This window comes from Lupinus angustifolius, chromosome LG06 (genome assembly GCF_001865875.1).
Source record: "Lupinus angustifolius cultivar Tanjil chromosome LG06, LupAngTanjil_v1.0, whole genome shotgun sequence".
NCBI classification, from domain to species: Eukaryota; Viridiplantae; Streptophyta; class Magnoliopsida; order Fabales; family Fabaceae; genus Lupinus; species Lupinus angustifolius.
Genome location: NC_032014.1, coordinates 10,442,496 through 10,457,544, shown reverse-complemented (window position 1 = coordinate 10,457,544; position 15,049 = coordinate 10,442,496). Strand labels below are relative to the sequence as shown.

General features: G+C 29.2%; 1 protein-coding gene across 1 annotated transcript; it reads right to left on the bottom strand.

Moving 5' to 3' along the window:
• LOC109349771 (7-deoxyloganetin glucosyltransferase-like) lies at positions 1,614 to 3,605 on the bottom strand. Its single transcript, XM_019590728.1, has 2 exons — positions 3,055 to 3,605; positions 1,614 to 2,616 (listed from the first exon to the last, which is right to left on the bottom strand). Exons 1-2 carry the CDS (start codon positions 3,575 to 3,577, stop codon positions 1,673 to 1,675), a joined length of 1,467 nt encoding a protein of 488 aa, XP_019446273.1. The 5' UTR covers positions 3,578 to 3,605; the 3' UTR covers positions 1,614 to 1,672.

Genomic DNA, 15,049 nt, shown 5'->3' with positions numbered 1-15,049 from the left:
GCCTTGAGAATACATTAACGTTGTTAGGGGTTAGGCATAGTAATAGGTTTTGGATAGTACATTACTCAGACTCACTCTGTTGCTTTATTTTTTGACTCAAACTTGCCCTAGACTCGTACTGATACCTATTGGATCTGTTACTTATGGGTAATGGGTACCTAGTGGATATGCGGTTACCCACAAATTCAAAAAAACATTAAAAATAATTTCGAATAATTTATGTAATTATGTGTTTGTTTCCTACAATATTATTTAAGTAACGAACAAGAGAAAAAATTATAAAATATATTTAAAGTTTTAAACACATTTTAAATTGTCTATTTTAACATCATGATGTAAAATTAATTTTGTAAGAATTGTTCAATAAACAAAATATTGGATTATACATATTAATTAGCAACATAAGATAACATCACATTACTACTTAATAATATAACATCACTGTGTCGAGCCATTCGAAACACTTAATAATATAACATCAATGGGTCTGAGTACATCATTATCCAGAGTCAGACTCATCCAATAGTGGTTCTTATAATCTCGAGTTTCAATTACCCACTAGTTCAAAAATACGGACTGACATCCAACTTGTTGTAAATACTCACGGATTCAGGTATCCATTGTCATCTTTAATGGGAGTAATATTCACTAATCACTATGGAAAATTTGTAATTTATATTTATATATTAGATGATTTAAAAAAATGAGAGAGTATAGTCTCGGGTCAATCCGATTGAGTTTTTTATACCTTGAGCTATGCAATGCTATAAAAGAAGATATTTGTGTTTTACTTCCGGGGATTAAATTGTACTTATGTATTAGATTTTTCCTTCTTCGGCCCACGAAATCTTTAAGGAGTTTGTGAGTACAAAGCTACACATGGCGCATGTTAACTTTACATATACTAATTATAGTTGCTTAATTACATATACTAATTATATATAATAAATTTGGTAAAAAATATTAATTTTATTATTTATTTGACTAATTCAAACTAACAAACTTTACAACATTTATTTAATTCATATTCATTACATTTTCCTTGGGCTATGTGTTAGTTCCACAGTTCTTGGTTTCTAAACTATTCTTCACGGGAGGCACCTTTGCACAACTCTAGTATGTCCAGTATAGTCAACAAAGTTCTATTTTTTTTTCCAAATATTTAACTAGCTTCATTCACAAAGATTCAAACTCGGGATATGTAACTAAGATAAGCAATGTGAGATTTATTTTGCAACATACCTCTTCCACATGAACCAGATGAAGGGTTACTTTTAACCCATAATTAAATGACATATTTTGGCTCATAACAACCAGAAAGAAATTGGTTCTATGCAATATGTGACTTACTTTTCAACCTCCACAATAACCCCACCAATAAATAGTGCTTGTTGATTATTTGAAGATAATGTGTAACCACATATAATACTTTGTCATTCATTTTATTGTGCTCAATAATTAAAAATACTAATGTATCAAGACACTCTTAACATATTTATTCACTGTCACACATTTTATAAAAAAAACATAAAACTTAAAATACACAAATTTAAAATTTTGAAATACATGGAATATCAATAACAACAAGGACACTTTATTGTCTAGAATTATTCAATAGAAACCCAAACAAAGAACTGGGAAGAATATAAAGATATATAAACTTCTCTAAACACTAATTTTGTGATTTTTGGCCATTAATGAGAACTTCATGAATCATTTTCTCCAGATTCAGAAATGAAGAACCATTAGGGTTAGAAGCAGCACTTTTGGCCAATTTCTTCCATTCCAAAACCTTTTCTTTCATTTCCTTACCCTTATTCCCATCCAACAACTCCCTCACAAGACTTTCAATTTTATCCCTCTTAACATCTTCTATCTCCAACCCTATTCCCCATTCCTTGCAACATAGTTTACAATTTGTTTGTTGCTCTGCAAAGAAGGGCCAACATATCATTGGAACACCTCCACACACACTTTCCAACGTTGAATTCCAACCATTGTGTGTTAAGAATCCTCCAATTGCTGGATGAACTAAAACCTTCTCTTGAGGACACCAACTTAACAATAAGCCTCTATTTTTTGTCTCTGTCACAAACTGTGGAGGTAGAATAGCACCTTCATCAGTTACAAGATCTGGTCTTATAACCCATAAAAAGGTTTTGTTGCTGTTAGCAAGACCCCAAGCAAACTCCACCATTTGTTCACTTGTCATAACTGCTATGCTCCCAAAGTTCACAAGAATAACACTATTAGGATCTTTTGTGTCGAGCCATTCGAAACACTTTAGATCATTCTTCCAAAGGTTGGAGTCAATTTTTTCCAAGTCCTTGTTAGTTACATCATTTAACAATAAATTTATGGGGCCAATGGAATACACTGGGGGTAAAAATGATGATAATGCATCCAAAACATCATGTTCTATGGCATCAAACGTGTTTAATATGATTGCTGAAGCTCTTTGAGCTCTCTTACACTCTCTTATCCCGAAATTAACCATAATATCATTTGGGTCAGTGGTTCTGATGAAGCTAGGCATGTCCTTCAGTCGAATTTCCTTGATTCCTGGCACCCAATTGATGCTAGTCTCCAAATATCCGTTGGTAATGTAACTAGAATCTGCATCTCAAAGAAAAAACTTACTTGGCCAAAGTTGCTAATACACTACATGTAACACTGTTAATAAATGTTTTTTTATTTCTTGACAATATTATAATAAAATTTTAATTTATGTGAATATGCGTGATTATTGAAGTATTAATTACATATTTCAAGATGAAATTTTAAGAATATAAGCAAGCATAAACTTTTTTACCAATGTTGTCCACACATATATTCACAAATCATAAAACTGAATACAACCCCAAACAAAAAGAATACAGCCCCTTAAGAAAAAGCATATAATATACATCAAAACTTGATAACTTAAAAAAAGGAAACATCTCATTGTTTTTTATGTTCTTATTTAACCTTTTCTTTTCCTGAAAAAATAAAGATGCAGAAAAAATTTCATTTGTGAAATCATATAAAATAATAAAAGAAAATAAACCAATCTACCTTTTAGGGGTATTATGCCCTTTTCAACGAGTTGATGAAATTGTGTGTAACACATGAACCCAGATGCACTAGTTGTCCAGAAAATAACCTCTGGTATGCCCAACTCTTGAGCAACATCGAGAGTGAAGCTCATAACACCATCAGAAATTATACAAGAAACAGAAGGGACATGATCTGAGGCATTATTATTGAGTTTAGAAATGATGTTCCTAAAGTGAGGCACGCATGTTTTACTGGTAGAGACACATAGGGAAGGTATATCTTGTGTAGCATCAACATCATCAGACTCAGGAAGACCATCAGGGATGGTTTCAAAATGAAATGATGGAAGGTCATTGAGAGAATCGGAACCTCTAGCTTTGATAAGGCGTTTGTGATTGTACTCTGTGTTAACAAAGGTTATATGAAAACCTCTATGATGGAGTAGCTTTGCTAGTTTAAGCATTGGGGTTACATGGCCTTGTGCTGGGAATGGGATACACACAGCATGAGGCTTTTCTGTGAATGTGACCGAAGAACCCATTTTACTTGTTAACTTCTTCCTTCTTCTCTTAAGGATCTCCATTCAATATATAAGGGTTTGTTAATTAAGATACATGAGTCTTTTCCTTTTCATGAAGGAATATGTTAACAACATGTGCAATGAAGCAAAAATAGAGTCATGAATGTTTAATTTTTTTAATTAATATGACATTTGTGATTATGGACAACAAATTATAAGATGAGAATAGACATTACATGTCTCATTTTTTGTGTCTCAAGTCAATCAAAAAATAACACATAATTAAAAAGAAAATCATAAAAATAAAAAATATGTTTTTTATATTACTTAATGATATGTGATTGACTTGAGACGTGAATATATGACTTTTTTGGAATATGTGATCCTTGTTGGATATAATGAATAAGTATTTTTGTCCAACTTTTTAGATACATATTGCTAACATGTTCTTCCAAATCAAAAAATATATATATATGTATGAGCATTATTGTTGCAATTTAAAGTCATGTTAGGTTCCTTCCACCATTGATGAGAGATTATCATATATCGCATCAATAAAAATATATTATATCTATTAAACATTTATTATTATAATTGTTTTTGTTTCAGTATCATGACTAGTGTCAGACATAATTTTGAATATAATTTAATAGGTGAAAAATATATACGTATTGACAAGTATAACATTTATACATTGTTATTGTCTTGTCTATTTTTGACTTTTTAGAAAAAATGATCTAAATAAATGATAATTGATATAGTGTACATATATAAATTTTTATTATGATAATGTATAAATTTTACGCTTAATTTAATATATGAGTTGGAACACAATCTTTCTTCAAATTTTATAGCCGGCAAGGAAGAGAGAGGCCGTGTTAGTTTTCAAATTTTGTTGTTAAATATATATAAATTTATGACTTTTGCTCAAAAGATCGTGCTGAAGTAACTTGACCTTTGATTTGGATCTAACATATATCGATGTGTTAACTTTCTTATATTGGCTAATTTTAATTCCATATCATTTGAATATTTGAAGTTGCCTTCCACGATACTATATTAAATAAATGTTTCAATATCTAAGAGCCCTGCTTATTAGGGATTTCAACTAAAGCTCTTTCTATTATATATACTAGTGTGAATAGGCATTCCGTGTCTGCCGGTCAATATTATATGGTACTACGTATTCAATTTTTATATATTTTATTTTTAGAATTAGAATGTATTTGTTATAGTTTTAATGTATTTATGATAATATTCAATTTAATGTGAAAGATATAATTAATTAATGTGTTGGTGATGTTTATTTATGATTATGTGGTCTTTTTGTAAAAATTAAATAATGTGAATGGCAAAATAGGAAATAGAAATTACAACATGGTAGAATCTACACCATGTTTTGCATTTATATATAGTATAGATGATTATGTGGTCTTTTTGTAAAAATTAAATAATGGAATGGCAAAATAGGAAATAGAAATTACACCATGGTAGAAGTTACACCATGTTTTGCATTTATATATAGTATAGATATAGATATTCAATTTAATGTGAAAGATATAATTAATTAATGTGTTGGTGATATTTATTTATGATTATATGGTTTTTTTGTAAAAATTAAATAATGTGAAGGGCGAAATATGAAATAAAAATTACACCATGGTGGAAGTTACATCATATTTTGTCTTTATATATAGTATAGAAGTATATATGTACAGTTAGTATCTGAAATGATATATAGCAATTTACATGTATGTTATTGTTCAAGATTAAAAGATGTATATAATTTTGTTAACTAATTATGTAATTATTAATTAATTTTTAATCTTAATAATTGATGTGAATTTTATATGAGAAGTATTATGTAATTGTATTGTTTTAAAAGATATATATTCTTATATGAAAAGTATTGCTACTTGAGTCACTCTTGTTTATATACAGAACAACAAAGTGAGAACCCTATACTATTAAACATGTAACATGAGTCATTGGGTCAAAATGATGCTTCAGATTAGATTGCAAATTAAAAATATAAAAAATCATGTGCCCTTTCCCGAAGGGCAAACTTCTTCCTTATTTTCCTCTGGTTGACCCTATCGTGCACTCTTTTTTCTTTGATGGAAAAAAGACGGAACAAATAAATTTGGGAGAAAAGATATCAGATCCAAAATTTAACTTTTTTATATTATAAATGGTATTACTTAACTTATAGATATTTTTCATATGTGGGTAGTTATCTATTCCAACAAATGTTACTTATATAAATCAAATATTTAATCTTTTACTCTTTCAGTGATTTAACGGCGCCAAAATTTAATTTAATTTCATATTTCTTTTCTTGGAAAAATTAATTTAATTTCATATTTCTTTTCTTGGAACTATTCTCATTCTTTTACAAGGGCTCTATTCAATTTAATATGTGTTGAATCTTGCAAATTAGTCGATTTGCAATTAAGGAGTTAAGTGAAAAAATAGAAATACATAAATTTGAAATTAGTAGAAAAAGAAATGAGAGACAAAGAGAGAAAATAAGAAAAAATAAAAGCTGGAATTTTAATCTGAAGCTGGGTTGGCTCTTGAGTGAAGAAAAATGGCAAAGGAATACTGTAACGTGGGCGACGAAGAAGACAAAAAGTGTGCACGTAGGTAGAGGAGAGAAAAGTCAAGTGAGTATTTTTATTTGCATCTAATATGCCAATCTAAAGTTTCAATTTTGATCTAATGTCTCATAGTCAATGTTGTCATTTTGAAAAATAGTGTAGGTATTTAATTTTTCTTAGATCTGTTATCTTTGAAAGGGTCGTAATGAAACTTTTTTTATTTTATTATTACTTAATTACTTAATGTTAGTCACTGGTAAGGAGGATAACAAACTCTTTTATTATATTACTAATATTTAAATGATTTAATATGTACATACTGATTTTATTAATCATCGTTGACTGTCAAATAAAATTAATACAAATCAATAGTGAAAATATACTGAGGGTATAAAAAAATTATATTGTTAATGCATAGATTTTAAATTGATACGTAAAGAGAAAATTTGTGTAGAGAATAAGAGTTAAATTCTACTAAAGTTCAAATCGTTTGGCTTATGTGCAAAGAATAAGAAAATCAACATTCCTCCGGCTAAAAAACATATTCCACATATTAGTTATTCATATTGAAAATCTAATGACTTTAAGTGATTTGAATTAGTTAATGAATAATTAAATTTTTATGGAATAGATTACTAAATTTAAAGTTTTTTTACCTTACTCCTATAGTAAGTGGGTCCCTCATAATAATATGAATGTAATATATATGCATTGTCGGTAAAAATGTTTATATACAGTCATTATATCATCTACCATATTCACCATTTATTTGTATTATTATTTGAATAGTCCATGATGATTAAATATTAATGATGAAGATACAATAATAGTGTATAAAATATTAAAAGTTCATACCCTCTTAATTCATATGGGTTAGCACCCCTTATGGATAATTATTAAACTTTTTTGCTAGAACATGATTTTTACTTGTTATAATCCTTTTTTATAAGAAGGTTTCTTATATTCCAACTGAATGGACATGCTATACACTTATTCCATTCAACTTTGTTTATATTTTCTTAATTTGCGGTGTTTTACTGAACATGAAATTTATTTATTTAAAAAAAAAGTTTGAATTTATAAATATTATTCATATTTAAAAAATAAATAGTAGCAAATGGTAGGTTATTAAAATGAACAGATTAAAATTGATTGAATAAAATAATAGAATGCTATTTTCCATTTTTAAGAATCTAATTAATCCGGCGAAAAATGTAAACAGTGTAGAGCTTAGCTTTAGGAGGAGTAAAACATTGATATATGATAGTCTTACTAATAAGAGTATTATTTTAAGAATCTACTTATATGTAGCAAATTAATAGGTAGTTTGTAGTTTTTAACTTAATCAATAAATTATTAGAATCCTTTGATAAACAGAATTGAAGAAAGCTAACATTTAAAAGTTACTTTTTAGAATACTAAATAGTGTTTAGAAAATGAAAGTAATTTTTTACTAAGTCACTTTCCAAATTTATCAATCAAAATTTTAAAAAATTACATTAGTTATTCTAACTACAAAAACTCTTATTTTTGTGATCACTTATCTGGTTTTATTTCTAGATAAATAAGAATATTTTATGTCCGTTATAAATACAACATTAAAATAAAGGATTGGAAAATTTAATTTAAAATTATTTATGTATTTAATTATTTCAATTAATATTTATTTATTTAATAAAAATAATTGACTAAATGATAAATAAACATTATTGTACTATTTAGTCATTTTCAAAATTCATTTGTTACCAAGATAATTTTATTAAACAAATCTAGTTTAATAAATTATTTATACAACTATAAGTTTCTATTTAATTTCATCGTTATAATCTAATATCATAACCAATAAGATGTTAATAGTGGTACAAACCCATTAAATTATTAGGATAATTAAAATGTGAAAAATTCAATTGTCAAAAATAACACTTGTTAGAATATATAATTATGCATTTGAGAAGGGATTAATTCATCATAGGATAATACTCAATCTATAGTCTCACATCTACAGGTTCATCACTATAAATTAGTTTAGACGAACAAACCCAACTATTTTTAATAAACTGGTCCAACATGCATGCATCATATTACCTAGGAAGCCTGACAACATCAATATATTATTAAAAAAATACAGAATGGACCACCAAAAAAATACGTAATGGACAATTAGTGTGAGACAAAATTAGAAGATGTAATTTGATAAAAAAAAAAGAGAATAATATATCTTTTCATATCAGGAGATAACTTATCTCCTCTAGTAAGTAAAAATATGACATGTTGTACTATTTTGTTTATTTTTGTAAATATTTTTATAGAAAATAGTAAATATGACATATGTCATGATTTACTGACAGGAGAAAATAACTTATTATAATTTATTTCCTTATACTAGAAGATATTTCATTTTCTAAAGAAATGATCCTAAACTTCATGATTGTTATTAATTTATACGTGACAGCATTGTGTTACCTTCGAATCCGATAAGCTAACGTTGTCAAGCACGACTACATGATTTTTATACCCGACAACAGCGTTCTTATGCACAACTGATTAATGTGAATATGACTTAAGTTTTAAAATAAGGAAATCTAGTACCATTCATTTTTTAGATTTCATGCAAACCTAATAGTATTATGCAAATTGTCCAATAAATAATGAAGAATGATGCGACAGCAAATAATACAATCAGAAAGTCAAAGGAATCGTTTCCTGAATAGTAATGGGAAAATGGGCTGCTAGTCTTATTTAACATACGCTGGCAAAATGTATACAAAAAATATATACTAAAAATGTAGCACTAAAGTAAATTACATAATTATATATGAAATTTCAATATAAAAAATGTAATTTACTTTAGTATTAGATAAGTCTACATAAAAACAAATTGGCTAGTCTATTTAAATACGTGTTGATCTATTTAAAGTCCTTATAACATTTTAAGCTTTGGAATGGACTTATAAGTTAGACAATACTTTTAAATAAGTTTGGTATAGACCTTAAAAGTGGAAGTGTTGGTAGTTAGTTTGAATTGGTTTTTAGATAAAATATCGTCTAATCTAAAAACATAAATAATATTTTATCTAGTTCAATTTAGTTGATTTATATTAAGAAATCCGCTCCAGCTCAATCCAAATTTTATACGTGGTTTTGATCCAGATTGATTTAGTTTTTTAATAAAAAATAACAAGTTCAAAGTATCAAGTTCACATAAAAAAAACATATCTATTTCAAAATAATAAATTTAAGATGTTTTCAAAGTATCAAACTCAAATAAAAAATTAATAAGTCTACTCCAAGACCCCTGGTATCAAGACACACATATTTAATTGAATGTTAATAATATTCATGAAACTAAAAATAAAAAAGAAATAATCTTCATTTTTTGTGTATATGTAATTAATAACTGGTTAGTCTGATTTTCGAAGTTACAGGACAAATCAATCTGAAGTGATCTCTTTTCTAAAAAGTAATCCAACATGTTCCAAACAATTTCGGTTTTTTTTATATAGTTTTAATTTTGTATAGTAATTTTTGGTTTCTTCTTTTGATCGGTATAGATCTAAATATTCAAACTTAAAAGTTTCTTAACAATCATGTAAGAAATAAAAGAAGAGAATTGAAAAAGCAAAAGAGAAGAAAAAAATTGAACTTTTATTATTAGAATTGAATTATGCACAAAGGCAAAGTGTAGAGAATTTATACAAAATAGGAAAATTGATAGTTGCTTGAAACTCAAACTACCATTTAAAATAAAACTAAACATAACTAATATAACAAAGGGAATGGAGTATCTCCTTGTATAAGGAGATAAGTTATCTCCTCCTGCCAGTGAAATATTTTGTTTATTTTTAAAAATATTTTTATCGAAAATGATGAAACATGGCACATGTCATAACTTATCTCCTCATACCAGGAGATACTTCATTCCATTTTCTTTAATAACACATTCTTATACTTTGTGTACATATAACTCAAAAGTTATATTAGCCCAACACAATTTCTAAGTGACCCAAGTTTTTATCTCCGAATTTAAATAGATTTACTCTACGAAACAATGATTTTTCTAAAAGAAGCTCAGTCAGTAGTTTTATTTGCCGATTTTTTTTAAATTTGTGCAATCTAGTTGAACATGAATTAGGATTCTAGAGTACGGAAAATAGTTGATATTCTATATCAATAAAAATATATATTAAAAATATATATTAAATTGTAAAATAATGTGTGAATCTATTTGAAGAAGTTATTCTACATTGTAAGGTTGACTTGAGAGAAATTAGACAACCTGGATTAGGATTCTAGAGGAAACAGGATTCACTAAGAGGTCGTGTTGGATTGAAATAGTTTTTTTATTTGTTTAGGTGTAATATTGATTAGAGTAAATTGCACCGACACCCTCTGAGTTTTACTGAAATTACACAAACAATCATTCACTTTTTTACATACACACAAACTCTGATTATTGTATTTTCATTACACTAATCACATCTGCATGAGAAATAAGTGTAATTTTTTAAACAAAAATTGTGATAAATGCAATAAGTTAAACAAAATATGGTAGATTATGGATACAAATCTAAATAATATACAAATTAATGTATCTGTGTTATTTTTTGTTACAAAATGCATCAATAATTTTAAAGAGATATGTAAGAACGAGGTTGCAACTAAGAGGGGGTGAATTAGTTGACTTAAAATTATGGCCACTTTTTCTGCAAAAACAAGAGTTAACTTGCAGCAGAAAATACATGCAGAAAATAAAAATGAATATATCAAAGAGATAAGGGAGATGAGAGTACACAAGGATTTTATATTGTTTCACCTTCTTGTCCACCGAATGCTACCTCTAGTACTCTTGTATCACAAGAGAATTCTTCACTAAGAATTATGAGTTGTAATTACAATATCTCACCCCGAGATTTTTATGTACCTTACAACTCCCTAATTCTTATTTAATCTTGGAAAACACATTTCCAAGTGATTCTAATCCCCTTTCTTTTCACACCCCGTGAAAGAAAGTATTAAGCAACAATATTGAAAAATGTACAACAATGGCAGATTGCATTTACAAGTATGACAGTAGTATAACTTGCAATTCAATCAACTATTTAAGTATACTAAATGATGGATGAGGATCACCTGTCCCAACTTGGTGTCCCCATTCCTGTCCCATTCCATTCATATATTGACATATGGAATTAACATATTAAATTAATAAAATAAAAATAAATTGAGATGTTATTTTTGACTTGTTGGCAAACACTGATTGGTGTGGGACATGGAACAGGAACTTTTCTGGGACAGTGGATCCCGTTCCCTAAATGATAATGCTCTTTTAGAAAACTTTGAAATACTTCTAAGCAACTTAAGAAAAATAATTTTTGAAAGTTTGAGTGCTAGTTGCAAAAAGTGTAGAGAAATAACTTCATAATAAGTTTAAGAGCTTTTGGAAATTTTATAAGAGTTGTGTATTGTTGTGTGTTTGTGTTGTGAGAGTTAGAGCTTTTATATAGACTTTCCAAACACCAATGATGCCTTTCTGAAAGTGTAGGAGTTGTTTGAAGTGAAGATATTTCGTTTGAAGTGAAAACAATTCATTTTGAACTATGAAATCTCATGTAACAGCTCTCAGTAATCGATTACTGATAATGGGTAATCGATTATCCAAACTCTCTGTCCATTGTTCTTTTAAAACCGAATTAGAGTAATCGATTACACCATTTGGGTAATCGGTTACTCAACTTTTGCAAAACTGGTAATCTATTACTCAAAGGTAATAATGGATTACTCTGAACAGTTTTAAGTTGGATAACTCTTTTTCTCACACACGTAACTTGTTACTTAGATGAAGTAACACACACCATTTTGAAAAATGTTTTAAGTATTTTGAAAGTGTTTCATTTTTCTTTAAAATAGTTTGAGCATTACTATTTTATATATTTAAGACTTAATCTAATTTTCTTGAAGCTCTTAATCTTCTTTGTCTTCATAAGTATTCTTCATTTTCTTCTTTTTGGTGATGTTGGTCTCTTCATCAAAACATTGTCAAGGTTAGGAGCAAAGATTTTCTTCATAAGATATTGGTTAAGTTAATCTTATATTATATCGTAACGAAACAAACCAAAAATAATAAAGAAATATTGACTTATATATTATTTGGACTTGTCTTCACACTGTACCATATTTCGTTTAATTTAATTGCATTTGTCACATTTTTTGTTTAAAATATTACACTTATTTCTTAGGTAAGGGTTGTGAGTGTAATGAAAATATAAAAAATAGAGAGTTTGTGTACGTGTAAAAAAGTGAGAAGTGGTTTGTGTAATTTCGCAGGTTGTCAGTATAATTTATTCTATTGATTATGTTTAACTTGGATAGTTGTGTAAAATCAGAATAAACTAGGGACTAAAATACAAAATATAGTTATACACATAAGAGATGTTTAGAAAACGACTAGAATAAATATTTCTCAGTCCACATAAGAGTGTTACCAGAACCTTTTTATCTTTGTGCGCACTATAACAATCACCTCTAATTTTTTCACCACTCTCCAATATTAACACAATCCGTAATAAAATTTACACAGTCCAATCTTTCAAATAGTATTCTATGTATGTTATCAAATAAATTTCCGTAGTGATGTATGTACCTCGTACCCCAACTTCTCAAATTGACCAAGCTTGGTATTTGAGTCATTGAGTGTATTTGTTGAAGAGGTACATTCCTCTAAGCTCCTAATTTTCATTAATAGGACCCTATATTGAAACCTTACTTAAGCATAACCAACTTATTTTCATTTGGATCAACATAAGTTTGTAGAAGAAGAATTAACTTGATGAAACATTAGACACTTCATTTAAATCGAGCAACTAAATTATTAATGAAAAAACTTTGAAAGCAAGGTGCTGAAAATCATTACATGAGGTGCTGAAAAAGATTATGAAAGAACATAAGGAAGAGACTTGTAGTATATAGTTGTGAATGTTTTTTTTCCATGCAGGTGTTATATTCAGTTCTAAATCCTTGTGAGTTTCTATTTCATTTTTATAATACATCATGTAGTATAAGTTAGCAGCCTTCAATTGTAATTTACAATCAGTAATGCAGACTCATATTTAGCATTTCTACATTGGTCCATATATATTTCAATCCTTGGATTTGAATCAGTTAACATATCCTTTGATGGCACCTGTTAAAATTATTTTTGTTATTAGTAAAAGGTAGTCTTGTCTTTTGTATTTTCCTAGCTTCCTATATGTATTGGCCCTTTGGCCTTATCTCTATTATCAATTCCATATTGCATTTCTCCTCTCCCTCCTCTCTTCCTATGCAGCTGATCTAACATGCTTATGGGTTCCATCATTTTTTCTTCTTCTTTGCAGTGGTAGATCAGCCTTTGCAGTTCGCAGATCTGAGATCCCAGTTTCAGATTCGCTGTTCAGATTCGCAGATCGTAGTTTTCGCTGAGCGAATTTGTCAGGTTTTCTGTTTCACTTTCCCTTTGAATTTCGATTTCCCTGTTGTTGTGCTTGTTAGTTATGGCAACTGAAATAGATGATTCTTTGCAATCCATTAGTGTGCAACTAAATGGATCTTCCAATTATGCATATTGGAGTTATGTGATGAGAAATTTTCTGATTGGTAAACGAATGTGGGGATGTTTCTGGAACTTTTGTTAAACCTACAAATAGTGCTACTGAAAATTATGCAAAGGAGTTAGAAACTTGGGAAGTGAACAACTCGAAAATTATTACTTGGATTAATAATTCTGTTTCGCAATCTGTTGGTTTTCAACTTGCAAAATATGATTCGGCATCTCAGGTTTGGGAGCACCTTAAACGATTGTATGTGCAGTCCAATTTTGCAAAACAATATCAGTTAGAGATTGATATTCGAGCTCTCCAACAACATAGCATGAGCATCCAAGAGTTTTATTCTGCTATGACTAATCTTTGGGACCAATTGGCACTCACTGAATCTGCAGAATTGCAAGCATTCACACCGTACACTGCTCGCCGGGAACAACAACGTTTAGTACAGTTTTTGATGGCTCTTCGGAATGATTTTGAAGGCCTCCGTGGTTCCATTTTGCATCGCACTTCTCTGTCCTTTGTTGACTCTGTTGTTAATGAACTTTTAGCTGAAGAAGTTCGTTTGAAGTCCCACTGTGAAAAGGGAATTGTTGACAAAGGAATTCTGCCAAAGGGAATTGCGGTTCATGTCATTAACAGAATTCCTTCTTCTGTTACTTCAGGTTTGTTTCCTTTTGAAAGGTTGTATGGTCATCCTCCTGATTATTCATCATTGAAGGTTTTTGGTTCCATTTGTTTTGTTCTTCTTCCGCATGTTGAACAGAGTAAATTGACTCCTCGATCTGCCATATATGTCTTTCTTGGTTATGGGGATGGTCAGAAAGGTTATCGTTGTTATAATCCTTCTACTCGTAAATTGTATATTTCTCGTCATGTTGTTTTTCTTGAGCATTTGCCTTTTTATTCTATTCCATCTGACTCTCAAAACATTACCAGGTCTGATCTCATTCATATTGATCCATTTGTTGCGGATATTGATGATCCAAATGACTTTAATTTTGAGAATTTCAGGGATGAAGCTCCTCATACCCCCCCGCCTGCCCATGAGCCTCTGCAGATTGGTGATCCTCATCCTCAACCACCTCATCTTCCTCGTCGTTATCCTCAACGTATCCATAAGTCCACTCAGCTCCCTGACTTTGTTTACAACATTTATTCTACTTCTTTTGCTTCTGCTTTGACCTCTCTCCACAGGTTATCTGAGCCATCCTCCTATCAAGAGGCTGTTCTTGATCCTCTTTGGCAGCAGGCTATGAACGCTGAACTTTCTACTTTGTACAAAACGGGTACTTGGACTATGGTGTCTCTAC